Source organism: Corythoichthys intestinalis, chromosome 18, assembly GCF_030265065.1.
Source record: "Corythoichthys intestinalis isolate RoL2023-P3 chromosome 18, ASM3026506v1, whole genome shotgun sequence".
Classification (NCBI taxonomy): Eukaryota; Metazoa; Chordata; class Actinopteri; order Syngnathiformes; family Syngnathidae; genus Corythoichthys; species Corythoichthys intestinalis.
The window spans coordinates 18,266,101-18,293,878 of record NC_080412.1 but is presented as its reverse complement, the minus strand read 5'-3'; the positions used below and the strand labels follow the sequence as shown (position 1 = coordinate 18,293,878).

General features: G+C 40.3%; 1 protein-coding gene across 1 annotated transcript; it reads right to left on the bottom strand.

The window, feature by feature from the left end:
* Position 1: 1 nt before the first annotated feature.
* On the bottom strand, positions 2 to 27,778 carry LOC130907063 (transmembrane protein 164). The gene is made up of 6 exons (XM_057821918.1): positions 27,000 to 27,778; positions 19,245 to 19,294; positions 15,409 to 15,475; positions 15,009 to 15,087; positions 6,555 to 6,655; positions 2 to 3,057 (listed from the first exon to the last, which is right to left on the bottom strand). Exons 1-6 carry the CDS (start codon positions 27,435 to 27,437, stop codon positions 2,851 to 2,853), a joined length of 942 nt encoding a protein of 313 aa, XP_057677901.1. The 5' UTR covers positions 27,438 to 27,778; the 3' UTR covers positions 2 to 2,850.

Sequence of the window (27,778 nt, the reverse complement as noted above, 5' to 3'; positions counted from 1 at the left end):
ACCTTGTATTCATTGATTTTTATTTTGATTGAGCACACCAATATTGTTAAATCTACGTCAACATTTTGGCGTAAAACGGAACCTCTCGAACAATAACGCATATAATAGCAGACCTGGACTTTAAAGCAGCGAAGACATGCACAAAGACAATGTTCAACTGAAATAACTTTAATTAAAAACTACACGTAATCCCTCAATAGTAGAAAAACATCCCTTTTTACATTGAAGTACAGTATACATGTACTGTGTAATATGCTACAATGATGCGTCCCACACGGACGCTTGAAATGATAAGTAACATAACCGATAAAATATTAATACTTTCTTTTCAATGTGTAAATGACCCAAAATGACAAAACGTTTCTCGCAAGTAGACGTCCAATCCATTTGAAGTGGGAGGGTGGCAGCGAATGAACGTACAGTGGTATGGAAAAAGTATCTGAACCTTTTGGAATTTCTCACGTTTCTGCATAAAATCACTATCAAATGTGATCTTTGTCAAAATCACACAGATGAAAAAACAGTTTCTGGTTTAACTAAAACCACCCAAACATAGGTTTTCATATTTTAAAAAGGATAGTATGCAAACAATGACAGAAGGGGAAAAGTAAGTAAGTCAATCATCACATTTAATATTTTGTGCCCCCTCTTCGACAGCAACAACTTCAAACAGACGCTTCCTGTAGCTGCAGATCAGTCCGGCACATTGATCAGGACTAATCTTGGCCCATTCTTCCTGACAAATCTGCTGTAGTTCAGTCTGATTCCTGGGATGTCTGGCATGAATCGCTGTCTTTAGGTCATGCCACAGAATGTCAATGGGGTTCAAGTCTGGGCTTTGACTTGGCCACTCCAGAAAGTGTATTTTGTTGTTTTGAAACCATTCTGAAGTTGATTTACTTCTGTGTTTTGGATCATTGTCTTTTTGCAGCATCCATCTTTTTAGCTTCAACTGTCTCACAGCCGGCCTCGGGTTTTCCGGCAAAACATCCTGATAAACTGATGAATTCATTCTTCCATTAATGATTGCAAGTTGTAAAGGCCCTGAGGCAGAAAAACAGCCCCAAATCATGATGCTCCCTCCACCATTCTTCACGGTAGGGGTGAGGTGTTGATGTTGGTGAGATGTTTCATTTTTCCTCCGCAATTCAATTTTGGTTTCATCAGTCCACAAAGTATTTTGCCAAAACGTCTGTGGAGTGCCTTTTTGTGAACATTAAATGAGCAACAATGTTTTTGTTTTTTTGTTTTTAAAGACTCCAGTGGCTCCTCCGTGCAGTCCTCCCATGAACACCATTCTTGGCCATAGTTTTACATGTAGTTGATGTGTGCACAGAGATATTGGACTCTGCCAGTGATTTCTGTAAGTCTTTAGCAGACACTCTAGGGCAGGGGTTTTCAACCCAGTCCTCAAGGCACACTGTGGGTCCTGGTTTTTGTTCCAGCCGATCCAGCAGAGACAGTTGAACCAATGAGGCTTCTGCTAAAACAAGCCACACCTGACTGCAATCAACTGATTGCACTTGTAAAACACCAGATTGGGGAAAAAGTGTTGTCATCTTGTTTGGTAAGAATGAAATCCTGCACCCACAGTGTGCCTTAGTGGAATAGGTTGGGAACCCCTGCTCTAGGGTTCTTTTTTACCTTAGTGTTCTGCGCTGAACTCTTGGCATCATCTTTGGTGGACGGCCACTCCTTTGGAGAGAAGCAATAGTGCCAAACTCTCTCAATTTGTAGACAACTTCTCTGACTCAATTGATGAACATCCAGACTTGTAGAGATGGTTTTGAATCCTATCCCAGCTTTATACAAATCAACAATCCTTGACTGCAGGTCTTCAGACAGCTCTTTTGACCGAGCCATGATGCACATCAGACAATGCTTCTCATCAAGACAATTCTTACCGGGTGTGCGTTTTATAGGGGGGGCGGTGCAGCTTCAAGCCACTCATCAGTGATTGGGCACACACCTGACTTAAAATGTTTGGTAAAAATTGGTTTCAGATGCTCTTTAAGTCTCCTTAGGCAGAGGGTTCACTTACTTATTGTCCCCCCTTCTGTCATTGTTTGCATGCTATCCTTATTAAAATATGAAAACCTATAAATGTTTGGGTAGTTTTAGTTAAAGCAGACATTGTTTTTACATCTGTGTGATTTTGACAAAGATCAGATCACATTTGATGTTGATTTTATGTAGAAATATGATAAGTTCCAAAAGGTTCAGATACTTTTTCATACAACTATACGTTCATTCGCTGCCACCCTCCCACTTCAAATGGATCGGACGCTTAATGCTGTCAATCCCTCATCACATTGCACAAATAAACTGGATGGCTGTGTGAAGGAGAAAAAATGTACATGGACATTTAAGTATTTTTCCCTTTGAACGTTTCAACATGAACGTGCTCTCATCAATTATGACGACACGCTTAAATTCACATTTACAGTGCATAAAAAAAAAAAACACACTTGATACAAAATAATGGTAGATACACTCACTAACATATGACCTTGCACCTTTACCACATGAAGAATGAACGCAGCAGATCAGTGGTGGGCAAAAAAAAAGAAAGGCATCATTTAAAAAAATGACTTGATTTCCTGCATATTTTTGGAAAATGATCTACATATCAAGCAGAGCGAGTACCACCACACACCCGAAGATCAGCCCTAAAATAAATACCCTCATAGCTTTGTGTGTGCAAATAAGTGTACGTATACAGGCAGACATGAATAAAGACGACACGAAGGATCGTATACAGTAGAACAAACAGTAAAAAAACGTACTAAAACGGTAAATAAAAGCAACTTAAAAGGCATTGAGAGTGAAAGGCTTGTGTGTATCGGCGGTTCAATCGACTTTCTTGCTGCGCAGTCGGAGTGTATCCAACAGGTGTTTGCAAAGAGGAACGGTGTGTTGCGAGAGCATTGTCAGAACCTTCCCGTGGATTAGCGTCAAGAGGGTCTGGTGGCCCGCCGCCCACACGCGGTACCAAGGTCCGTAAAAGGGATCTGACACGGCCGGGCACAGCATGTTGTTGAGATTTACCTCAGTCACCTGAGGAGAAAAGAGACGTTAGAACATGTCCCTGATATATTTTTGTATTTTAACCCCTTGATACAGTAGTACCTCTACTTACGAACATCTCTACAAACGTCATTTTCAGGTTACGATACGTTTAAACGGGAAAATATTGCCTCTTGTGAAGAAAGTTCAGGTCACAAGAGGCAAAAATACTATACAATTCTGTAAAAGATACGTGTGCACTTCCTGCTTTGAAATGTCGCGCCATAAGATCCTGCTGCCCTATTGGTCATCTTCCCCATCCCATCCCCTTCAGTATGCTGCTCTCCTATTGACCTATTGTTGACGACGGATCAGTTTGCGTGTCGCAGTATGATGACGTGCACAGGCGCGATAGTGTTATTGTTGCTATAGCGATGGTGTTATTGTTGTTATAACGTCTGAGCCAAATGAGCACAAGGCTCCTCGTGTTTTTATCTCACGAAGAGTGAGATAGGCACCATCGATTTTGTGAAAGAAGAGATTGCCCCACTGGAAAGGTAAGTATATATATATTTTTTTTTTGCATTTTGTTCTATTTTCTACTTCATTACATGTATTAATGTTTAGGGTAGGTATATGGAGTGATTCAAATGCGTCTGGCTGTTGTTTTATTCCGGTTTTACCCCAATTATCAAATTTAATGTGGCCTGTCAGCAGTGCTTGGAACGGATAAGGGCATTTACAGTGCCTTGCAAAAGTATTCGGCCCCCTTGAATCCTGCAACCTTTCGCCACATTTCAGGCTTCAAACATAAGATATGAAATTTAATTTTTTTGTCAAGAATCAACAACAAGTGGGACACAATCGTGAAGTGGAACAACATTTATTGAATAATTTTAACTTTTTTAACAAATAAAAAACTGAAAAGTGGAGCGTGCAATATTATTCGGCCCCTTTACTTTCAGTGCAGCAAACTCACTCCAGAAGTTCAGTGAGGATCTCTGAATGATCCAATGTTGTCCTAAATGACCGATGATGATAAATAGAATCCACCTGTGTGTAATCAAGTCTCCGTATTAATGCACCTGCTCTGTGATAGTCTCAGGGTTCTGTTTAAAGTGCAGAGATCATTATGAAAACCAAGGAACACACCAGGCAGGTCCGAGATACTGTTGTGGAGAAGTTTAAAGCCGGATTTGGATACAAAAAGATTTCCCAAGCTTTAAACATCTCAAGGAGCACTGTGCAAGCCATCATATTGAAATGGAAGGAGCATCAGACCACTGCAAATCTACCAAGACCCGGCCGTCCTTCCAAACTTTCTTCTCAAACAAGGAGAAAACTGATCAGAGATGCAGCCAAGAGGCCCATGATCACTCTGGATGAACTGCAGAGATCTACAGCTGAAGTGGGAGAGTCTGTCCATAGGACAACAATCAGTCGTACACTGCACAAATCTGGCCTTTATGGAAGAGTGGCAAGAAGAAAGCCATTTCTCAAAGACATCCATAAAAAGTCTTGTTTAAAGTTTGCCACAAGCCACCTGGGAGACACACCAAACATGTGGAAGAAGGTGCTCTGGTCAGATGAAACCAAAATTGAACTTTTTGGCCACAATGCAAAACGATATGCTTGGCGTAAAAGCAACACAGCTCATCACCCTGAACACACCATCCCCACTGTCAAACATGGTGGTGGCAGCATCATGGTTTGGGCCTGCTTTTCTTCAGCAGGGACAGGGAAGATGGTTAAAATTGACGGGAAGATGGATGCAGCCAAATACAGGAACATTCTGGAAGAAAACCTGTTGGTATCTGCACAAGACCTGAGACTGGGACGGAGATTTATCATCCAACAGGACAATGATCCAAAACAAAGCCAAATCTACAATGGAATGGTTCAAAAATAAACGTATCCAGGTGTTAGAATGGCCAAGTCAAAGTCCAGACCTGAATCCAATCGAGAATCTGTGGAAAGAGCTGAAGACTGCTGTTCACAAACACTCTCCATCCAACTTCACTGAGCTCGAGCTGTTTTGCAAGGAAGAATGGGCAAGAATGTCAGTCTCTCGATGTGCAAAATTAATAGAAACATACCCCAAGCGACTTGCAGCTGTAATTGGAGCAAAAGGTGGCGCTACAAAGTATTAACGCAAGGGGGCCGAATAATATTGCACGCCCCACTTTTCAGTTTTTTTGTTAAAAAAGTTTAAATTATCCAATAAATTTTGTTCCACTTCACGATTGTGTCCCACTTGTTGTTGGTTCTTGACAAAAAAATTTAATTTCATATCTTATGTTTGAAGCCTGAAATGTGGCGAAAGGTTGCAAGGTTCAAGGGGGCCGAATACTTTTGCAAGGCACTGTACATGTAAAACGCATCTCTATTTATGAAATTTTTGGGTTATGAAACTACTTCCAGAACCCAATTAATGTCGTAAGTAGAGGGACCACTGTATACATAAAGCATTGGAGGAATACATAAGTACATAAAAATAGAAAATGACATTGAAAGAAAAAGTTAAAATTTTGAAAATCCTCAAATAAATCATAAAATGTTAAAAATTAAGCAATAAAAGCACAATTTAAAAAATATATTTTCGAAAAGTATTCTTTAATGTTCTTTATTAAAAAAAAAAAAAAAAAAAAAAATTCACTACGTTTTAAAAATAGATTTTAATGTAGCCTTTTCCAATTTTTAGTTGTATTTTTCAAATTATATATACAGCATATATTAGAATTTAATTAGAAATACAGAGACATATTGAAAAGGTACAGAAACTACAAGATAAAAGCAAACATGACTATTTTCTCAGCTACTTTTTACCTGTTTCGAATGTATGAGTGTTTACTTGCTGGATGCCAATGCTGTGACCGACATGTTTGTCATACAATGGCTGCACTCGCAATGTCATTGTTTTTCCCATTTAACCATTTTTTGCTGTTATCATAGTTTTAAATTTGTGATTTTGCTTTCTTTGTGTAACCATATTTGACATGGTCACATGGTAATTTACTGTATATTACACCTTGTTCCGAATCAAATGCAGCTTGCCAAGTAAACCCAAGAACGATAAATACTCTTAAAATTAATAGTGGCCTATTCACATTAAAGTAGATGTTCAAATTCAAACACTCAAACAATCTATAAACTAACCTAGCCTTTCTGATACTCCTCTTTTTCTAAAGTTCCTCAAGGTTAGGGAATGAATTTTAAAAGAAACACTGGATGAGCATTACATATCTAAGGAAGGGAAATCCACTTGAGGGCCTTATTGTTTTCTCAAGTCATTGTATGCATAAAATATTTCACCCAGAGGTGTAGTTTACATTACATTATAGGACAAAAGCAGCTCGGCAAAGGTCCCCATGATATTAGTTACTTGTAATAAAAAATGAACTCATGGCTATGCTCTGATTATCCTTCTCATCAAAGCAATTATCAGGGATTATCACACAAAAGATACAATCATCTGTTTATTGAAATAAATGTCCTTCAAGAACCAGCAATGAACTATCACAGGCGGCCAGCAGGGGTCTCTCTCTTACCAGGCCAAGAACTTGTAAGAAGAGGAAGTGATAGAGGAAAAGGATGCCTGTGGAGAGCAGCGCCCACCAGATGTCCCCCAGGGGCTCAGGCTTGTACACACCTATCACAATGGAGCACATCATAAACAAATGCATTTGTGCGCGTGGGGTAAAAAGAAATGTATCTTGGTTGAAAAGCCAAAGGCTTCCGTTTTTAGCCCTTCTGCAGTTGCAGTGAGAGGATATGGTGTCAAACTGGCTTTTCCTGTTCTCCCCCAACTGGGCTTTAACAATCTTTGGAACCGTAAGGTGTCAAATGCCTTAGTATTGTAACAGAAAAACATTATTATGCTCCTCGCACATTGTTACGAGATCCCGTTTTAACTGGGCGGTATGGCCTAAAAATAAAATCTCAGATTTTATCACCAAAAATGCACACACGCACAAAACAAGACAAAAAGCTCAAAACATGTATAACCCTTTGTAGGACACTCGGGTAACTTATTGACGGCGCTAGACGTCTACTCCATTTTAACAGTCAAAATGGATTACAGGTTGAATGGATATAAAGTGATAATTTCTCAAAGAAACAAGTAATCTATTGAACAACTGGTCGCTTTAGTTCCTTTTTATTAGGAGGAAAAAAAAAACACCACCACCCCATTTTTTTAAAGGGATAGATAGAAAGACTTGCAGGTCTTAAAAGATACAGTGGGGCAAATATGTATTTAGTCAACCACTAATTGTGCAAGTTCTCCCACTTGAAAATATTAGAGAGGCCTGTAATTGTCAACATGGGTAAACCTCAACCATGAGAGACAATGTGGAAAAAAAAAACAGAAAATCACATTGTTTGATTTTTCAAGAATTTGCAAATCATGGTGGGAGGGAGATTATCAATGGTCTTGTATGTCTTCAATTTTCTAATAATTGCTCCCACAGTTGATTTCTTTACACCAAGCGTTTTACCTATAGACCCTACCCACCGACGTCATAAAACCACGTGCTCGCTGTATGGTTCCGCCCACTTGTCCGTCATTTTGTCTCTGTATTAGCATTGGTTTCAATTGATCGAGGAATTTAAAATGCATTTCATGGAAGACCCGGTGCTTTCTGATGCCGTAAACTCACTGGATGTGTTGCATAAAAGGGGTTATGTGGAAAAGCTTCGTTCTATACAGTCGCCAGATCCATATTTGATGCCCAAATCGATGTTTTTCGACCCACTGTCTTCGCCCTGTCTGCCTGACATCTGCTACGCTGATATTTACAATTATCTTGTCCACACAAAATCAGCCTATTCTCACGAAAATTTGAAAAACTTCAAGAGCTTGGAGGCTTATATATACTTCGTTGCTGGTTGGGTGAAACATGTCCTCGTCCACGAAAATTCGGCAGGAATCTATCTTGTGCTTGGAAAGGTGAGTTACGAAATTTTCAATTCAAAATCTTTTGTTATTGCTAACATCCACTGTCAAGTCTAATGTATTTCATGTCGTTTGTCAATGGAGTTAAGGCTTTTAATGTTTATATGGTTTAGCGATAGCACTCTCACTACATACATACGTGTATGTTGTCGGCGATTAGCCTAGCAATGATCTTAATTGTGGTTATTTGTCAGCCCAAAACCCTCTAAGTATATCTTAAATGCATCTTACCGGATATAAAATGACTACTACATAGTCTGTGGTGATTTTTTGGTGCCCAGTTTTCACGTCGAATTGCAGCCGTCCATTTCGCTCTCCTCTTTGGATCCCTCGGAATACGGTAAAACTTCAAGTCTCTCCTTCCATCTTCTCTGTTAGTACAACCAACAGCCACACACGCCTTCACCATTTTGATTATTAATGTTAAGGAGCAGAAAAACACGCCGTAAATAGGAGGAATGTACGTAGCCGCAACAGGTTAACACTATGTTTTGACGGACAATTTGGCGGTACCATTCAGGAGAGCGGAGTTGTGACGTCACGTGGGTAGGGTCTATTGCAGATTCAATCTTCCTGGCCTGGTGCAGGTCTACAATTTTGTCTCTGCTGTCCTTCGACAGCTCTTTGGTCTTGGTCATAGTGGAGTTTGGAGTGTGACTGACAGATTGTGGACAGGTGTCTTTTATACCGATGAGTTAAAACAGGTGCCATTAATACAGGTAACGAGTGGAGCCTCGTTAGACCTTGTTAGAAGTAGTTAGACCTCTTTGACATCCAGAAATCTTCCTTGTTTGTAGGTGACCAAATACTTATTTTCTACTCTAATTTGGAAATAAATTCTTGAAAAATCAAACAATGTGATTGTTTTTTTTTCTCCACATTCTCTCTCTCATGGTTGAGGTTTACCCATGTTGACAATTACAGGCCTCTCTAATCTTTTCAAGTAGGAGAACTTATTTGCCCCACTGTTAACATTATTATGAGTTAAAATAATTCATATTGAAACCCCTCTTGATGTTTTTGTTTTGATACAATTTGTAAAATTAGCTTAACTAGTAGGTTGCCTTTGTTGTTGACGTCGCAGAGCGGTGACGTCCCACAGTTAGGGCCCAAGTACACCAGATGCATGATCGTTGCGGTTCCAGTCCGACTCCGGTAAAAAATAGCGCCGGAGCCAATCCGTTCCAATTATAACCTATTGTTCAACGTATACCGGCCGCGTCAGTGCTCCGGATTGACTGCGAACCACCTCCGGCGTGCCACATGCCCGCCGGATGGTATAGGCTATTTTCTATTTTTGCCGGACACGCATCCGACAAAATGGGCGGAGCGGGGCCTGATGTCAAAAGCCCAGGTGCCTAATCACGGTTTAAACACGAGCGAAGATGGATGATGAGCGCTTCATCATGGAGGTGGAAACTGAAAAGTCACAAAGTAATATACGATGCAGCAGATCGTTATTATGAGGACAGCACTAAAAGCGAAGCTGCAAGGTGTCCTATTATGTGTGTTTTTCTGGCAATGATATCAAACACACGGCGTGCTGACAACTTTGAGTGAAGAAAAAAAAAAAAAAAAAAAAAGAAAGCGTATCTGGAAGTGGTTCCAATGCAGAAATTTTCGTGCCCGGCGCACACACAATGTCGGTTTGTATACAGAGTCGAGGGGGAAAAGTACGAAAGAGAAAAAAAGAGACACCCACAAGTTTCGACATGGTGGTCAAGACGTTTCTCTTTCTTTCCTACATTTCACTTGACTCTTCATAGAAAAAAACAACAGTTTGCGCTGGGCACAGGAATCTGCAGTGTTGAGACACCAATTCCATGTACGCTGTTTTTTAGTTTGTGTAGTATAGAATTCGCTATCCATTTCATAAATATTACAGATTATTTAACAGTTGTTTATAACAGCTCTATGAGATGTTATGTGCCATAATTTTTAAATGTCCACAAAGATAAAAACCCACAGACACAACCAAGGGCATAATAGCCCCCCTTCCCCCCACATACGGAGCCCTGATCTCAACATGATGCAGTCAATCTGGAATTAACGGACAGACACAACTAAATAAAATATTGTAGCGTCGCCGGGGCTGTCACCGGTGGGTTAATTTATGCACCAACGCGGGGCTGTCATTGGTGTGCTGGTGCACCAGCGCGACGCTCCGATTGGTGGACTAGATAGCGTCAGTGTATATAGTTGTTGTTTATGAATTGGTGAGGTGGCGGGAAGTTAATAAAGAAGAAGAGGAAAAAGGCGTTGAAGCTCATGTGTTGTTTTCGCGGCCAAACTTCCGCTTAGCAAACGTTACGATGTCAATATGCAAGGTAAAAAATGTGCTCTCTCTCTGCTTCTCTGATGAGTACAGACTCTGTGTGTTTGTCGTTGTTTTAAATGGCACATTATCGCGCGCGATCATGCGAGAGCTCACGAGGGGACGGAGTTGGCAGACTGCAGCCGTGCGCAGCCGGTATTATTTGCCTGTTTTTGACGTACTGCGTGGCACGCAATCAACACTGAACCGGACCGGAACCGCAACGATCATGCATCTGGTGTACTTGGGCTCTTACGCTGCCGGGCTTCCAGAGTATGACTCTAGCGACATAAACATGTCATCTGTTCAACCCTTTCAATTTAAACCTGAGAGGAACATTAATGAGCATGACAGCATTGTCTACATTTCTTAAAATGAGCAGCAGAGGCAAAAAGAACAGGAAAGACGGGATGAGATGAGACATGGCGAGAGTACGACAAAACGAAACGTCATATAAGAGGCGAATTTGACACCCAAAGAACTACCGTGCGCCTTCAGCTTGTTTTGTTTAGAATTGGATACATACAGACATAACATACTAAAGATGCCTTCATAAAATACTTCAAGGGTACAATGGATAGAAAGACATCTAGTTCTTAAAACATAAATGTTAGTATATAATAATTTGATATTAAAAAACCCACTAAATGTTTTCGTTTTAATAAGATTTGTAAAATTATTTGAACTAGTAGGTCGCTATTGTTGTTGACGTTGCAGGGCGGTGACGTCACATGGCCATGCAGCCGGACTTCCACGGTGTCACTCTTTAACTACATTAACATGTCATTGGTTCTGGACATCCAATTTGAACCCGAGTGGAACATTAATGTGAAGGACAACAAAACCAAAATGACCAGGAAAGACGGGATGAGTCGAGTAGCGTTCATGTGTTAAGTTCGCTAGTGACTGGACTCCCCTGCACTAGAGACAAGAGCAGGAGAGATGTCAAAAACTGTTTACAGATCTTTACGGTAAACTATTGCGTGATCCAACTTATTCCGATATTATTATGGAGATAGCATCCAGAGCTGCCGTGTGCTTTACATATGATTAGGGTTTACAGTGAAACACAGCAGTTTGATTATTTTTGCTGATAGCCCGCGGCCGTGCATCACAACACACGAAAACGTTTGCCACTACCGAGACGTCTAATGACGTCTTACCTTATTTTTGTCACATAAAAGCAGATGTCCAGATTGTTGATCATCCTGACGGTTGCTTCCCGGTGAATAAGCGACACGGAATGAATGTATTATACTTAGTTTGATTGCTGCCTATTTCACATTGAGCTCTAAGAGGCAGAGAAAGGCGAGTGGACACAGGCTTTCAGATTCGTAGCTCGGACCGCGTCGTTTATTGGCATTTATTGGCATAAGCTTCGGCAACTCCTTCACAAGAAACATAAGTACCATATAGTGAAAATACAATCAAGATATGTTCATATCTCTCAAGAATTAATGTTCACAATAAGAAAAGCGCTTCAATCTGTATTAATGAGGCCCTGTTCACACACAGTTAAACAACAATGCAAAGAGAACTGGCATTCACAAATTCAAAATCAATATAGATATGCAAAATACACATAAAACTTACTCAGACTTTGGTCAAACTATTTAAACTTTTTAGTAGTGATGCACGATAATGCATTTTTCAGCCGATACCGATAACCGATAATTTCCTCCTCGTTCCAACCGATAACCGATAATGTCAAGCCGATAATTTTATTAAAGATTTATGTAAAATTTTAAAGTATACACAAGAGAAAATATTGCTGTGCAAAAATAATATTGCTCTTTTTTTTTCAACATCAAATGTGAACAAGTAGTAGTAGTAGTAGTAAATTCCAACATCTAAATAAAGACAGATAGTCTGACATTGTGTAATGGTAAACTTTTGGCAACAATTACTTACAGAGTAAATACATAAATTGCACAAAAATGGCTTTAAAAGTATGCCATTCCTAAAGTATAACATTACTACACAGCAAAAACACAGCTCCTTAAGACTAGTTAAAGTCCCTTGTTTTCAGTGTAAATCTATTGGAAATAAGTTAAATTAACTGCCAGCACTTCAAGTATATTTCACTCAGATTTCTTGAAGAAAAATGGCCAGCTGAAAATAAGATTAACAGCCTTATTTTAAGCAATAAATTATTATACATAATCCTAAAAAACTTGTCAGAAATGTTCTTTATTCAAGAATATGTATGGTTCAAAACATTATTTGAAAGCAATTTTTTCTTGATTTAGGTGAAAATGACCTTATTTTTTTTTTTAGATGTTTGGGCTTAATAGGAACAAATTGCAATATTTAGTTCAGGAAAGTGGAATAATCTGGCGCATTCAACTAGTCTTCAACACTCAAACAAGATGGGGAAAATTATTTGACTAGATTTAAGAAGAATGATCTGATTAAGACGTCATAAATTTAAAGCGTACTGAATGCATTAGTGACTGGATGACTTCTTTGTGTCGTTTGGTGCATGTTACAATTATCAACTAACCACTGTGCCGTCATGATAAACATGGTTTGTTGACATCACCTGTGTAAATGTCCGTGGTAAAACTGATGTGATCGGCATGTCTTTCACGAAGAATCGTGGTCGTATAAACTGCATTATTTTTTCATCCAGGGATTTGGCTATCGGGTCATTTCGGGAATTTCCTCCCGCCTGTGCCCTTCAGTCCGCCCGGCTGCCAAATTAGCACCCGCCCCAGGCCTTTGTCTTGAACCGGAGTGGCGGCGGCAGCTAAGTTCGTACCAGATATCCGCCCGCCCCGGCCGGCTCGCTGCGGCGCATTCGGTGCATGGCTCTGCTCTCATCCTCTACTCGCCTAGGGCGAGGCGGCGGCCTGCCGGACCGGCGGGCTCCGTCGGAAGACAGCTACTTGTCAACTATCGATCTCGTGAGGTGTTTAGCCATAGATGGGAGTTTACCACTCGCTTTGGGCTGCATTCCCAAACCCCCGACTCCGGGAGGACCGCAGCGTCTCTGTATCGTCACAAGCCCCGTAGCTTCCTTTATAGTTTATTTGTTAACAATAGCTTTAGCATTCATGCTAGCAGCAGCTTCATATTCGTTCCAAAAATCATTGTGATGCAGTTTTAAATGGCTGCTGGGTTAGTGCTAGTGGTGTTCAATGAGGACGCTTTCTTTAGGCCTTGAGGAACTGTTTTGTAGATGGCGAGAGCATCGTTTATTTCATTTCACACACGGGAAAAGCAACGCACGCTAGTGAGAGCGCCTCAACACTGATGTGTAACACCGCCTCCTCTATGACGCCGTACTCCTAAACCCCTCCTCCCACAGGGGCTTCAGAGAGGGGAGGGGTTGAGCAGGCGGCAGTGAAGAAGTGGAGAAAACTGCTTGGTTGCGCACATTTGGAGGCTAAATCAAGTATATAATTATCGGATTGCATTATCGGTTGATTTTTTTATTATCTGTATTATCTGTGTGACGTCATAATTGCCATTATCGGCCGATAATTATCGGAAGCCGATATTATCGTGTATCTTTACTTTTTAGCAACTCATTTAGCTCAACAAATACACTAGATGGCAATAGGTAGTCACCATATACAAACTATGATGCTGGGAGCCATTATCATGTGTCTTGTACGTTGTGAAGACAGCACTCAAATGAACGAAAGGGAATATTGCCCTGCATTAAACAGTAAACTACGGCATCAGTCGAGGGACTAAACGCACTCATTGGCTTGATCTCTAATTCAAAACTCACCATTAACACCTTGTGGTGTATTTAAACCACTACCATACATAGTTAAAGAGTGACACTGTGGAATTACGGCAAGGAACCAATGTGACGTCACCGCCCTGCGACGTCAACAACAAAGGCGAGCTTCTAGTTAAATTTTTTTTATCGAAAATTTTACAATTTTTTAAAAAAAACAAAAACATTAAGAAAGGTTTTAATATCAAATTATTATAACTCGTACTAACATTTATGTCATTCTATCCGTGGTACCTTTTAAACGTAGTAATATATAATAAGAGTAGTTTAAATATGCTTCGTGACTAATGTGGTCAACAGATCAACAATCTGCTTTAAAGCTGCCACAAGAAAACACAATGCTTAAAGGTATGAGAGGGAAACACAAGCAAAATGTATTTTGACGCAATGAAAAGGTAATAAAAGACTATAAAAACACATACTGTATAGTAAGTACACGCCACTTTTAACCGATGTGCCCATGTGTTGATGTCTCGCTGTGTAGAAGGAATTGTAGTAGCCCAGTGGTGTTTGTCAAGTGACAGTGACAAACTACGTCATCATCCCAAGCGTCCATTACACGCATAAAACTTGGCGCCCTCTGTAGGTCAAAACGTACTAAATATTATAGATTTTTAAATCAATGGCAATATTTTATGTGCTTCCAATAACATAATTTAGTAAAAGAGAACAATTGTGGCTTATTAGACCCTACAAGTCTAAGTCTGAGGTTCTCTTTAAAATCATCCAGAATGAAAAAACTCAAAGTAATTCAGAAAATCGATTCATTGCCCAGGCCTAAACAATGGCAGCAATGAGTTAGTAGGGTGTTGGTGTGGGTGTAGTAGGGTGACTTTTAAAGGAGGTCAGGGCAGACATATACAAGGAAAGTGGAGACGATCAGCAACTACGGTTGAATTGACACAGACGATGCAGGCACTGACGTCAAGGAGAAAGTTTGGCGACAGTAGGGGGGATGATATGAGTCGATGTCAATACCTTACCTCCTTTCCTGAAAAGGTAAAGTGGCACCAGATACAGCATGGAGTGCTGAATGTAGTAAATCTCCTTTTCAAATGGCAGCTGAAGAGAAAAGACAGGAGCAGTCACAAATGTCACAGTGGAAAAATGACACCAGGGATGTTATGTATCAACGCCTGTCACAGAAATCATCAGTGCAGTTTCCAACATAGGTAAAGCAGACTTGGAGTTGGCAAACAGCTCAGACTTGTAGATGTTTGAAAGCTCAAACAACAGAGCTCTCTGTAAATTTGCGGTGGACTTTTCTGTTTGTTATATTGAAAAATGGATATTTGGGCTTTCCCTGCAAAATGCTCAGAAACAAACCCAGGAGACGACAACTGGTGCATATGACAAGCTTGCCCGAGCATAACTGTTACTTACCAGTCTAGTGTTGACCACTGGGAACATTAAAGCCAAGAGTGCGCCATTCAACATATGGACTTGCAGCCTAGAAATACACACAAACAATCGTGGCATTCAACTGACATGATTACATCCTGAGGTTATCATTAGTGAAGTTCACAGATTTCAAACAACCACAGATGCAAGCTAACCGAGCGCACACTTCTGCAAACTTACTTCTGAATAACACACTAAGCCGCATCATGTTTCAGTTTATTAATTCCGATCAACTCATTGGGTGCTGGCCATTTTGACATTCGGTCATACGCCCGTCCGAGTCGTAATGGACTGGACGTCTAGAGCTGCCACTTGGTGGTTTTAATTTACATGTATTTCTTCTTTTAGTACCTACTAGGGGCGTGTATTGCCTCATATCTAGCGATACGATTTGTATCACGATTTACAGGTCATGATTCAATTTGATCCCGATTCATCCCGATACTGTACTTGAAGACGATTATTTCAATATTTGTATATCACTTAAGAAAAAAACAAATAAAAATGGACACAAGTACATTTATACCAATTTATTCCTGAAACCTCATCCAGCACTCAAGTAAAAATGTTTTTGTTTTATATTTGAACAATTTATGGCTTTCATTATAAAATTTTCTCTTTTTGAGTGCAAAAGTGCTTTAGTCCAAACCTGCTTAAATGCAGGATTCTAAATACAGTGGTAGCTCTACATACGAAGTTAATTCGTTGCAGGACCTTGTTTGTAAGTAGAAATGGTCGTATGTCAAGCAGGATTTTCCCATAAGAATACATTATAATTCCATTAATTCGTTCTACAGCCTGAAAACCTACACTAAATCCTTAATAAATGCTGCTGGTACGATTGCAAATAGCAATTACACAGAGCAAAACAAAATATGAATAAAAATCAGAATATGAGTAATAATAATTCCTGTAATAATGAAACAAATCCTGTTATAATTTGGCGGTTGTGTTTGGCGTGGTGTACCTCAACGCACCGCGTGGCTGACTGGACAGAGTGCGAGGGGGACTTTTTACTTTCACTTTGTTCAGCTGCGGCGTACAGTAGGCATGTTGTGTGGCACAAGTTCTGAAATAAATGGTTAAAAACCTGACGAAGCTGGTGATTTTATTGGCGTTGTTACCACAATAATAATTTTCACCTTAACTTACAAAGACTGGTGAGCGGAGGTCGTCGGAGGACCGTAGACATTCTGCGGCCGTTTTCTCGAGCCATTTCACGGACGCATGCCCCACGCTCATATTTTTCAATCATTTCCATCTACATTTCAATGGTAAGCCTCACCTTTTGTCCTTTTTTCACCACCTGCACTAACATTCGTGGAACCCATGTTGATTTCACAAGAAAATCTGCCGTGCGTCCGTCTTGCGGGAAAACACACAACTGCGGCGCTGTCATAAATCGTCGTATTTCGAGCATGTCGTCGGATGTAGAAACAAATGGAGAGTAAGCCTGTTGCAATATGCAATAATTCCATTTATCGCACGGTAAATCAAATTGAAGGCGATAATTTTTCTGCTGCGATTTATCACCTCGCGTGCACCTGTGTGCGCGCGTGCGGCTGACGTGCTGTTAAAAGTTCGGCTTCCTTGTCACCAACTACGCAAAATGCATTTTAGTTCCGTTTTTAGTTTAGTGCAGTGTATGTTTAGTGCAGGTGGAGAAAAAAAAAGAAAAGGTGACGCTTACCATTGAAATGAAGATGTGAATGATAGCAAAATATAAGCATGGTGTGTGCATCCATGAACTCGGTCGCAGAAAAGTTAAGGTGACAGTTCTTATTGTGGTAACATCGCCCAAGAAATTGCCAGCTTCGTCAGGTTTCAAATCATTTATTCCATCAACTCGCCGAGTGTCCACTGCTGTTGACGCCAGGATCGAAACAGAAATTAAAATAGCGCTCTCCTGCTCACCGTCAGCCCCGCGGTGCCTTCAGGTACAGCAAAAAAATTCTGCCACCTTAGAAGCCGATTTGTTACATTATTACAGGTACTGTACTGTATTATTGTTATTATTGCTATTATTATATTATTGTTATTCTGATTTTTATTCATATTTTATTTGTTTTGCTCTATGTAATTGCTGTTTGCAATAGTAACAGCAGTATTTATTTAGGATGTAGTGTGGGTTTTTGGGCTGTGGAACGAATTATTGGAATTATAATGTATTCGTATGGGAAAATCCTGCTCGACATACGACTATTTCGACTTACAAACAAGCTCCTGGAACGAATTAACTCCGTATGTAGAGGTACCACTGTATTACACATGGAACGCCATAGCAGAAGCTATGAGGGGAAACGTTTTCATTTGCCTAGATGCTTAAATTATTAAGTGGAATTTTATTTTTCTTAAAAAACACATTTTTATTTCTTCTGCGTTTCTGTGCAGTATTAATATTGTTGTCTTTTACTTAAAAGAGGCATGGTCTATTGTTTTTAGTTGTGATTTCCTAAAAAGTATTTTTGAATTTAAGAGTAAACATTTATTGCGCTTAAATGGGTGTACATGATCTATTAATATATACTGTATTCTCAGTGTTATTGTAAAATTAAAATAAAAAAATTAAAAAAAATTATGGGGGGGTGCCATAATATCTCATATCGCAATAATTTATGAAATAAATTATCGCACACTAAAATTTGTTATCGCGACAGGCCTAATGGAGAGTCAAATTTTACGTCGGATGTCGAAAAGATCATGCGTTGAAACGATCGTATGTCGAGGTACCACTGTAGTCCATGCCTCTGTTTTTGCAGTCAAATCTAAAATGAGCCCAAATTTCAGACTTATAAAAGGACTAATCTGAGCAATCACAAGATGGAGACTTCCCAAAATCTCTACACCGATTAGTCTAATGTTGTTGTTACTTCAGCAGACTGAAAGAAATACTGCTACACGCTGCCAACTACTGGACGGGAATAGAAGTGCAGCCACTGAATTATTTACACCAAAAATGCGCGTGTAAGGGTCGATACAGATGGATTTTGAATCGATACGAGAATTGCGTGACGTAATATATCTCAATCGATTTTTTAAAACACCCCTACTAACCACCACAACACATACTGCGAATACTGCAGCCACCAGTTTCTTTGAATCTTTTGACAAATAAAAGGCACTACAGTCCATCTGTCCGTTCATTTTCTCCCACTCGAGGTCTGTTCTCAAAGCAGAGGGTTAAACTTTTCTCATTTGTACATGTATTCTGTAGATTAGGCTGCATTTGGTTGTTAGTCATGTTGCAGTGGTGACTTATTCTTCTAATAGCAAAGCAGCATGGTGCAGTATGGTAGGTGGAGAAATGTCACACTTCAGCTGCAGAAGCTGACTGAACCACCAGTAAGTGACGGGAGCTTCCACCTGATGTTGAGCAGTTTGCTGTAGCGGGTGGGGGTGACATTAGTGTTGGAGATCTATTCAAACTCGGAACTACACCATTTTGACATTGTGAACATGGCCAAAGTTTTAAACACTGGAAGCTGTCGGGTTCCAATACACTTAACATGCAGTACAAATGCAATAAACGTTGTGCTTACACTGTTGTGATTAGGTTTGTGAATGCTCAGAGTAAATCATTTACACACACCAACATGATTCATATCTTTAAATAGAAATTGTCAATGTTGAGACACTGTTAACACACTAGCGTTGTGAGTCATGTTTGTTCAAGCTCAACATTTGATACGGCACTTGTATTGACTTTAATTTGATTGTACAAGTGTTCCTACAGTAGCGCTTCAGCTGTTGAGAGGTCTGATAAGCATGAAATACATGATGAGGAACTTATCATACGTACTGTATGTATGTGAGCTCACCTAAACAGAACCATTGCAGTTTTACAAGGCGGACAGGCCAGCAGAAAGATCTATGGAACAGAAACACAAATGAAGTTACACACTCATGTTATAGTCATAAAAGTGTGGAAAGGGTGACAACTGACAAACATAACGTGGCTTTCAACAAGTGAACAATAAAGTAACATGAAAAAAGTTGGCATTGGAGAGGAAAAAAAACACTGTGGTGGATTGGATTGGAAAAATGGAAATGAAAAGTTTCATCCGTTGTTAAAAACGTTGCAGATATGATGCCTAGCGCTGTCAAAGACAGACAATGAGTTATGCAGTGTGTGACCAAGCCATGATAGTAATTACTTCACATTCCAGTGAGTATGTAGTAATTTAGGAACAAATATATAGGCTACTATTAACGATGATTGACAGATATTCGGGTTTGATCTGGCTAGAGACGCGAACTTCAAAGTACCGCATTCGTCAATCATTGTTTAACTTGTTAAACAATTGCTGTGGCAACGCATTGTGTAACTGAGCAGCGTGTGAAGATTTGAGTGGACTCACTCAATGAAGCATATTAAAGCCAAGCATTTTTCTACTTTATTGTTGTTTAAAAATAATTTGGTGGGACAGTAACATGTTTAAAACTTCATCATAAATATTACATTTGAAGTGGTTAAAAAACATTAAAAAGAAATATACAGTACATTTGAAGTGGTTAAAAAACATTTATTAAGAAGTAATATACAGTACTTTGGAAAAAAAAAAGTGAAAAAACATGTATTTTATGTATCTCTTTCCAATGCTAAATCTGATTAAATACAATGCACACACACAAAAAAAAAAAAATTAAAAAAAAAAAAAAAAAAAGAGGGTAGCGCTACTTCGCAGTCTTTCACTTATCAGGTTAGCGGGTTCTGGTCCCCATTAACCGCCAAAAACGAGGGATCACTGTATTGTGCAACTCTACTACACACATCACATACTTTTTTGTATATATTAGTTGGACTAACATGTCAGTATACTCAGGGTTAAGGAGTCAGGCCCTGTCATTTATTAATTATGGCATTAACATGTTTCATCCAAAACATTTGCATCCCTGAAACCACAGCTTCTCTTAGGAGCAACACTTTAGTAAGTACGTGACACCATTGGAAGTCTGAGCTTTTGCGGAGACTTCATCTTTGCTGCTATTTTTCCTTTTTCCACACAAGAGATTACACTATGAAATGGATTTCATGCAAATGACTAGGCAAGCAGCTTCAAAATAAGAAGGTCTTGACTGAGTAAAGATGTTTGCTCGCCTGCTTGGGAACTGACTGCTTAAAGATTCATGTGTCACTACTGACACATTTATCAAGAACTAATACGTGATATAAAGTGGTAGAATTTTTTAGGGGGGCAAGGATAATCTGTCTGTTCCAAATGATGCATGGCAAAGCCAGATTGAGATAATGTGATAACTACCATTAATCCCCTGCTAGGCTTCCACCACATGGAGTTGTGATATTATTTCAAGTGTGTAAGTATGTGGGTTCACTCACAAGATACCAGCGTTTCTGAGACATACAAATGCTTATATGACAAAAATTCGGAATTTCCATGTAACATTTGTCAGTAGGCTTGGCATCAGTGATGTATTTTTTGAATCTCAATTTAGGCTCACCTGTGTCAATTTTGCATATGCTCCCCTGACGACTTTCATTCCAAAACATTTCTGTTAGGATCATTTTAAAAAATCTAAGTGTGAATGAGATTACTGGTCAGTAGTGACCAGACAAAGAAACTAAGGGTGTAATGGTACATGTATTTGTATTGAACCGTTTCGGTACGGGGTGCTCGGTTCGGAACGGAGGCGTACCGAACGAGTTTCTGATGTTATGTTACCCTTGCTTTTAGAGGCTGTGAGTCGATCGGGGTACAGTTTCTTTGTGTAGATTATATTTACTCCGTCTTCTTTACTATAATGAGGACCAACACGGTAGGACAGTATATAACTGAGAAACGTCAACGACGCGACAACGTGGCCGCCGCGAGAACGCAGTGAAATGCGGGCGTTAAAGTCAATCAGCCAATGCACACCAGTCGCAGTGCGGCCGCGTGTTAGACGCGTCCCAGAAGCAGCTCAACGCGACACACGTGAAAAGAACGGCAGAGTTTATTATTTGACGCGGTCCTCCTGCGTCAACACTACTAGCTAGGATCGGAAGTCACTCGTGTAAAAATACGGTGGATCCGTTCGATTTTCAAACTAATATGCAATCGTAACCCACTTTTTGAGTCCATCAGATCTCTTGAGTGGTAGATCGGGGCAGAGTTGACTTGTCTTTGTTGATTTACTGCTGTCTTCTCTGCTATAATAATAACCAACACAGCCCCGTGTTCAATACAAAACCCTCCTACCACAACAAAACAAGAAGGAACTAATATTCACATAGGAACTAAAGTTATACAACATAAAATATACAACATAAATGAATGCTACATCACATTTGTAAAATATAAACACATAAAATAAATAATAGCCCATTTAAATAAAATAAATTGAAATGAGCTAAAACACCTGTAATTAAATAATAAGAATAATACACAGATCCTGCTTACACAATTAAATTTATTAATTTCTGTGTGGCGCTTTAACTTGAGAAAATCCACCAATAAAGCTTTTGAAAACCGTTCATAAGAAAAAAAAAAAAAAAAAAAAGATTCATTGAGGCATTTCATTTGTAAAATACATGTTAAAATCGTTGTCATTGGGATTGCTTTTCTCTTTAGCAAAGGACTTCTTTTTTCTTCTTTCTTTCAGAAAGAAGGCTGACCAATACGCGGGGTCTGAATGGCAAATTGTTGTTGGATTATTATCTTTAAATACCCGCTACTTTTTGAGCAGAATTCTAGCTTTGTATAGGCTAATGTTCCTATTGTTGAAAGCACAAAAGTGTGTAATAAACAACGAGCACATTTATATTTTGCATTTTGGTTTCTTACTGTACCGAAAATGAACCGAACCGTGACCTCAAAACCGAGGTACGTACCGAACCGAGATTTTTTCTGTACCCTTACACTCCTAAAGAAACCCTAAATTATTTCCCCAAAAATATAATTGCATTATCTGCAAATTTATACAACGATATGACCTCAAAGACCACCCATACATTTTCTACGCCTCTTATTACCACTCATTAAGGTTGCTTGATTAAATTTGAAAATGTAATTACTCGTCAGGAAATGGGGTGCCATTGTAGAGGTTTAACAAGTTAATTGCTTTATATTTATGTTAATTGCTTTATATTTATATGTCTAATTCTGGTTAAAGATTAGCAATAGTGAATATTAGTTGTATTGAATAAAGACTAAACGCTTTGCATTTTTTGGTTAGAAGGCCATCTACGGCTTAATCTGGGGTCGGGTCTCGGGGGCAGCAGCTTTAGCAGGGAAACCCAGACTTCCCTCTCCCCAGCCACTTCAACCAGCTCCACTGGCGGGATCCCAAGGAGTTCCCAGGAACACCTCTCCAGGGAGGCGTCCAGGAGGCATCCGAGCCAAATGCCCGAGCCACCTCAACTGGCTCCTCTCAACGCAGAGGAGTAGTGCCTCGACACAGTCCCTCCCGGATTACAGAGTTTCTCACCTTATCTCTAAGGTAGAGCCCGGACACCCTGCGGGGAAAACTCATTTCGGCCGCTTGTATTCGTGATCGTTCTTTCGGTCAAGACCCACAACTCGTGACCATAGGTCAGGGTAGGAAGTTAGGAACGTAGATCGATTGGTAAATCGAGAGCTCCGCCTTTTGGCTCAGCTCCTTCTTCACCACTACAAGCCGGAGTCTGTAACTGTATCACTGCACCGATCCACCTGTCGATCTCCTGTTCCCTCCTACCCTCACTCGTGAACAAGTCTCCAAGATACTTGAACTCCTCCACTTGGGGCAATATCTCATCCCCGACCCGGAGAGGGCACGCCACCCTTTTCTGACTGAGGACCATGGACCCGGATTTGGAGGTGCTAATCTTCATCCCAACTGCTTCACACTCGACCGCGAACCGCTCCAGTGAGAGTTGGCAGTCATGGCTTGATGAAGCCAACAGCACCACATAATTTGCAAAAAGCAAAGATGCAATGCTGAGGCCACCAAACCGGGCACCCACAACGCTTTGGCAGCGCCTAGAAATTCTGTCCATAAAAGTTAAGAACAGAATCGGTAAAAAAGGGCGACCTTGGCGGAGTCCAACCCCCACTGGGAACGAATCCGACTTACTGCCGACAATGCGGACCAAACTCTGACACCGGTCGTAGAGGTACTGGACAGCCCTTACCAATGGGCTCGGTACCTCTTACTCCTGGAGCACGCCCCACAGGCTCCCCGAGGGACATGGTCGAACGCCTTCTCCAAATACACAAAACACATGTAGAGCAGTTCAGCGAACTCCCACGCACCCTCGAGGACCCTGCTGAGGGTGTAGAGCTGGTCCACAGTTCCACAGCCAGGACGAAAACCACACTGCTCCTCCTGAATCTGAGATTCGACTTCCCGATAGACAATCCTCTCCAGCACCCCTGAATAGACTTTACTGGGGAGGCTGAGCCCTCTATAATTGAAACACAACGGGACCACCACGCCGGTCTGCCAATCCTGAGGCACTGTCCCTGATGTCCACGCAATGTTTTAAAGGCGTGTTAGCCAAGACAGTCCCACAACATCCAGAGTCTTTAGGAACTTCGGGCGGATCTCATCCACCCCCGGGGCCTTGGCACCGAGGAGCTTTAGTTAAAAGGCCATTCTTCTGTTTTCATTATTGCTGTTGACCTAAGTTGCATATCTTCCCTTAGACAAGCAGCCAAGTCATGGGTGGAGAAACTTAGCGTGGAAAGGTATTACATTAATTAGCCACACTGTTACGCCATATTCCGGTAACATTCTGAATGGTTTGTTCACAGACGCAAATGTTTTGTTCGGATTTCAAACTACGTTTTCAGTGGCATTGAATTTTGAGCAAGTCATGAGCAGGATCGAAAAGGACACCATCAACCACTTCATCACTACTCTGTGTGGGCATCAGCAACGCCAGTAAACAATTCGGCTGCATAATGTCCACCAGCGTGAGCATTGGCAAACTATCCGTGGTGGTGCTGATGTAGCATTAAAGACACGATTAACTTTAACAGCCGCATCCCCCGATTAATTTTACAACTAAAACATAAATGCTTGGGGTTCTGTTCTCTTCAGTGATCATCTGCACCCCTAACTGTGTGAAATGGTAAAATGGTATATGTAGAGGATTTGAAAATATAGTGCATAGTATTTCATCCACAGCCTTATATGAGTCCATTTTATATATTTGTAGTCATAACACAGTACCAGTCAAAGGTTTGGACACGCCCCGAAATTTACTGACATGAGCGTGTGCTAACTTTTAACTGCTCTGTTTACTACATTTTAGCAGTTACATTTTGGCCACTTCAACCAGCCTGTTGAACTATGACATTACACTCTGACAAAAGGTTGAACAAATGAATCATCCTTCAGGACTGAGTATAAACCTTACCAATTATACAATAAAGACTGCTGAACATTAGCTGATTGAATGATTCACATTCTCAAAAATGTGCTGTGTGACAAAAATATCTCACAATAACCTTCCTTTTTACAAGTGCACTCATAAAATGATTGTTTTTAGTGGAATCAGCATAATTCAGATCTAGTAGATCATCTTTGACATTGCTACAGCTGATAGTGTACACTGATAAAGATATTGACTGATGATGGTGATATAGAGATCACTTGCCGCTGCTGAATGCAACATTGTAAAATACACAAAGTGAAAGCTTACAAAAAGGGCGAAAAAAAGACTTGGAATGATGAGTGTTAAGCCCTGAGAAGTTGGGACCTGGATAATAAGGGGAGAAAGGTCACGTAATAACTTATTCCTGACTGCACTGGTAAAAAGGGAATTCCTACAATATAATATATTTTTACACTGTCAGCTAGTCCATGCAAATTACATTACTGTATAAAAAAAGCTGTGTCGCTGAATGTCATCACTTTTACTTCAGTAAATTGTATGCCAACATTAGTCAGGACATTTGTGCCACATTATTGTGGCTTAAAATAACTCGTTTCACGTGTTGAATGTACTGCATACAATAGAGATACAGCTCATCCGACAGCTTTAGCAAATATCAATTTACACTCAACACATTATGCTAGACTACTTGGAGCAATATAACCACAGCGATGCCCGATGACATCACGAGCCTGAAAATTTTACATGGAATGTGAATTGTTCAAATAGATTGTACATCTACTAGTGTCAAACTGCCACTAAATTGGATGTACTGTATATCATTTTCAATGGCACTGAAAGAGTTAAGATTTAGAAACCATACAATACAATGTTAGTTAATCACAGTACACGGATATTTTGGATTGTCGTGTTAGGGACTACAGTAATGTCTTCTGAGCTGGATTATCAATCTTTGACGTGATCCAATTTCCCCCCCAAAACTCAGATGAGATGTGTTTACAGTAAAACAAAGAAAAGGGGATGTTGTAGTTGGGGAAAACTTTCACTCTGAAGTAAGCCTGAACAATATATCATTTAAACATCGCCATCGCGATGTGTGCGTGCGCGATAGTCCCATCGCAAGGATGTGCAATAGTTTTTATTTTTTTTAATCCACATACGCCCTGCTTTCTGCTCTGCGCCGGGCCTCACACCCTCCCTCTCCCAGCTCTTTGAACCTCACAGTCACTGCAGCATTTGCTTATTAAAGTTAACAATGCCGGTATCTTTGATCTTGCCAAAGAAGCGGAAATCACAGCGCAGCAGCTGTCAATCATCGTTTAACTTGTTAAACAGTTTCTGCAAGGAAGCCGCTTTGGAATGAATGTGTGTGTGTGTGTGTGTGTGTGTGGAGATGTTTGAGACATATAAATTAAATGCCAGAAGTGATCATGAGGAGTTTGTAATTTCTACATGTCCACCAAGAGTCACAGCTAAGGTAGATAAACAGAAGTATTTAATAAAGCCAAGCATTTTTCTACTACAGTACTTTATTCTTGTTCAAAAATGATTTGGTTGGACAGTTATGTTTAAAACTGATCATAATTATTACATTTGAAGTGCTTAAAACCATTTATTAATATATATATATATATATATATATATATATATATATATATATATATATATATGTATCTCTTTCCAATTCTAAATCTGAATAAATACATTGAGCACACACACAAAAAATTAAAAATTTGGGGGCGGGGTGCGCAACTTCGCGGTTTTTCACTTATCGCGGCGGGTTCTGGTCCCCATTAACCGCGAAAAACGAGGGATCACTGTACACTGGTCATTGTGAGTCATCCAAAGTCTTTCCAAACAGCTATTCAAGTCATCTAGTGAAAATTTCTTTAAAAAAAAAAAAAAATTAAATATCGCAATATAATATCGCAAACCCCCCAAAAATCGCAGCAATTGTTTTTTCCAATATCGTTCAGGCCTACTCTGAAGTAGGAAGAAGACCTACAATCGTTTGTGCCGATACTGTATTTTAAATGTGTGGTTTTAGGTTGTGTTGAAAAACACTGCATGTCATTCGTGACACTTAGGAAATGACAGAATTTGTGTCGTTGTAGCTCACGTTGTGGCAATTGAGTGCAAAAGTGCTTCTTCTCATTGTTTGCTGCTTGGGCATACTCTAAATTAACATGAATAGTATGCATTGGTCATAACAGTCAATCACTGACCCAGTGTCTTGATTCCCACCCATCCTTACCTGGATCATGGTCACCACATGGCATGGATTCAGCAGATAGATCACAGTCTTGGTTGCGAATTTGAAGCCCACCTCCACTCCAAAAGTCATGCATAGTGCTACTAGCAACAGGTTCTTGCCGAGACTATCCTCTTTTGACCTTGTGCACTCTTTACTCACTACTTTGAGCTCTTTGTGGATGTTTATTTTCTTCAACGCCACGCTAATCTCCACTATGGAGATGAGCAGAACCACAAGACTTTCACTGATACGCTGCTGGGGCGCAAGGAAGGCGGCACATTCTGGACCCCCGTTGCCTTCAAACTTCGGGTCCACCCCGCCGTAGACCCAGTCTAACAGGCTGTATATGTTGTACCTGGACATATTCCTCTTCTCGTGATGGAAAAGATACGAACAAGACGGGATAAAAGACGACACACTGACTTCTTGGCGAAACATGAACTGCAAGATTTCCCTTTGGCAAGAGCTAGTGAGGAAGACATGTACGGGCCGCCTTGCCCTGTCTCAGCTAGCTAATTAGCCAAACCTCTTCCTCCTCCTCCTGACAAGAGGCGGATGATGACAAACTTCCAGCTAGCTGGCTACAGGAGGCGGCCGCTATCATTAAGACGAATAGATGTGCTACCGGGATAGCCGGGAAGCCCGCCCCTCATTCACCACCCTAAACCGGCGTCGACATTATTTCAAGCAAACATGCATCTTGTTGTCAGAAAACCTGAGCCCGGGTGAGCAACATCACCGGTGTTGAGGAGCTAGCTACTAGCTAGCCTAGCCATCAA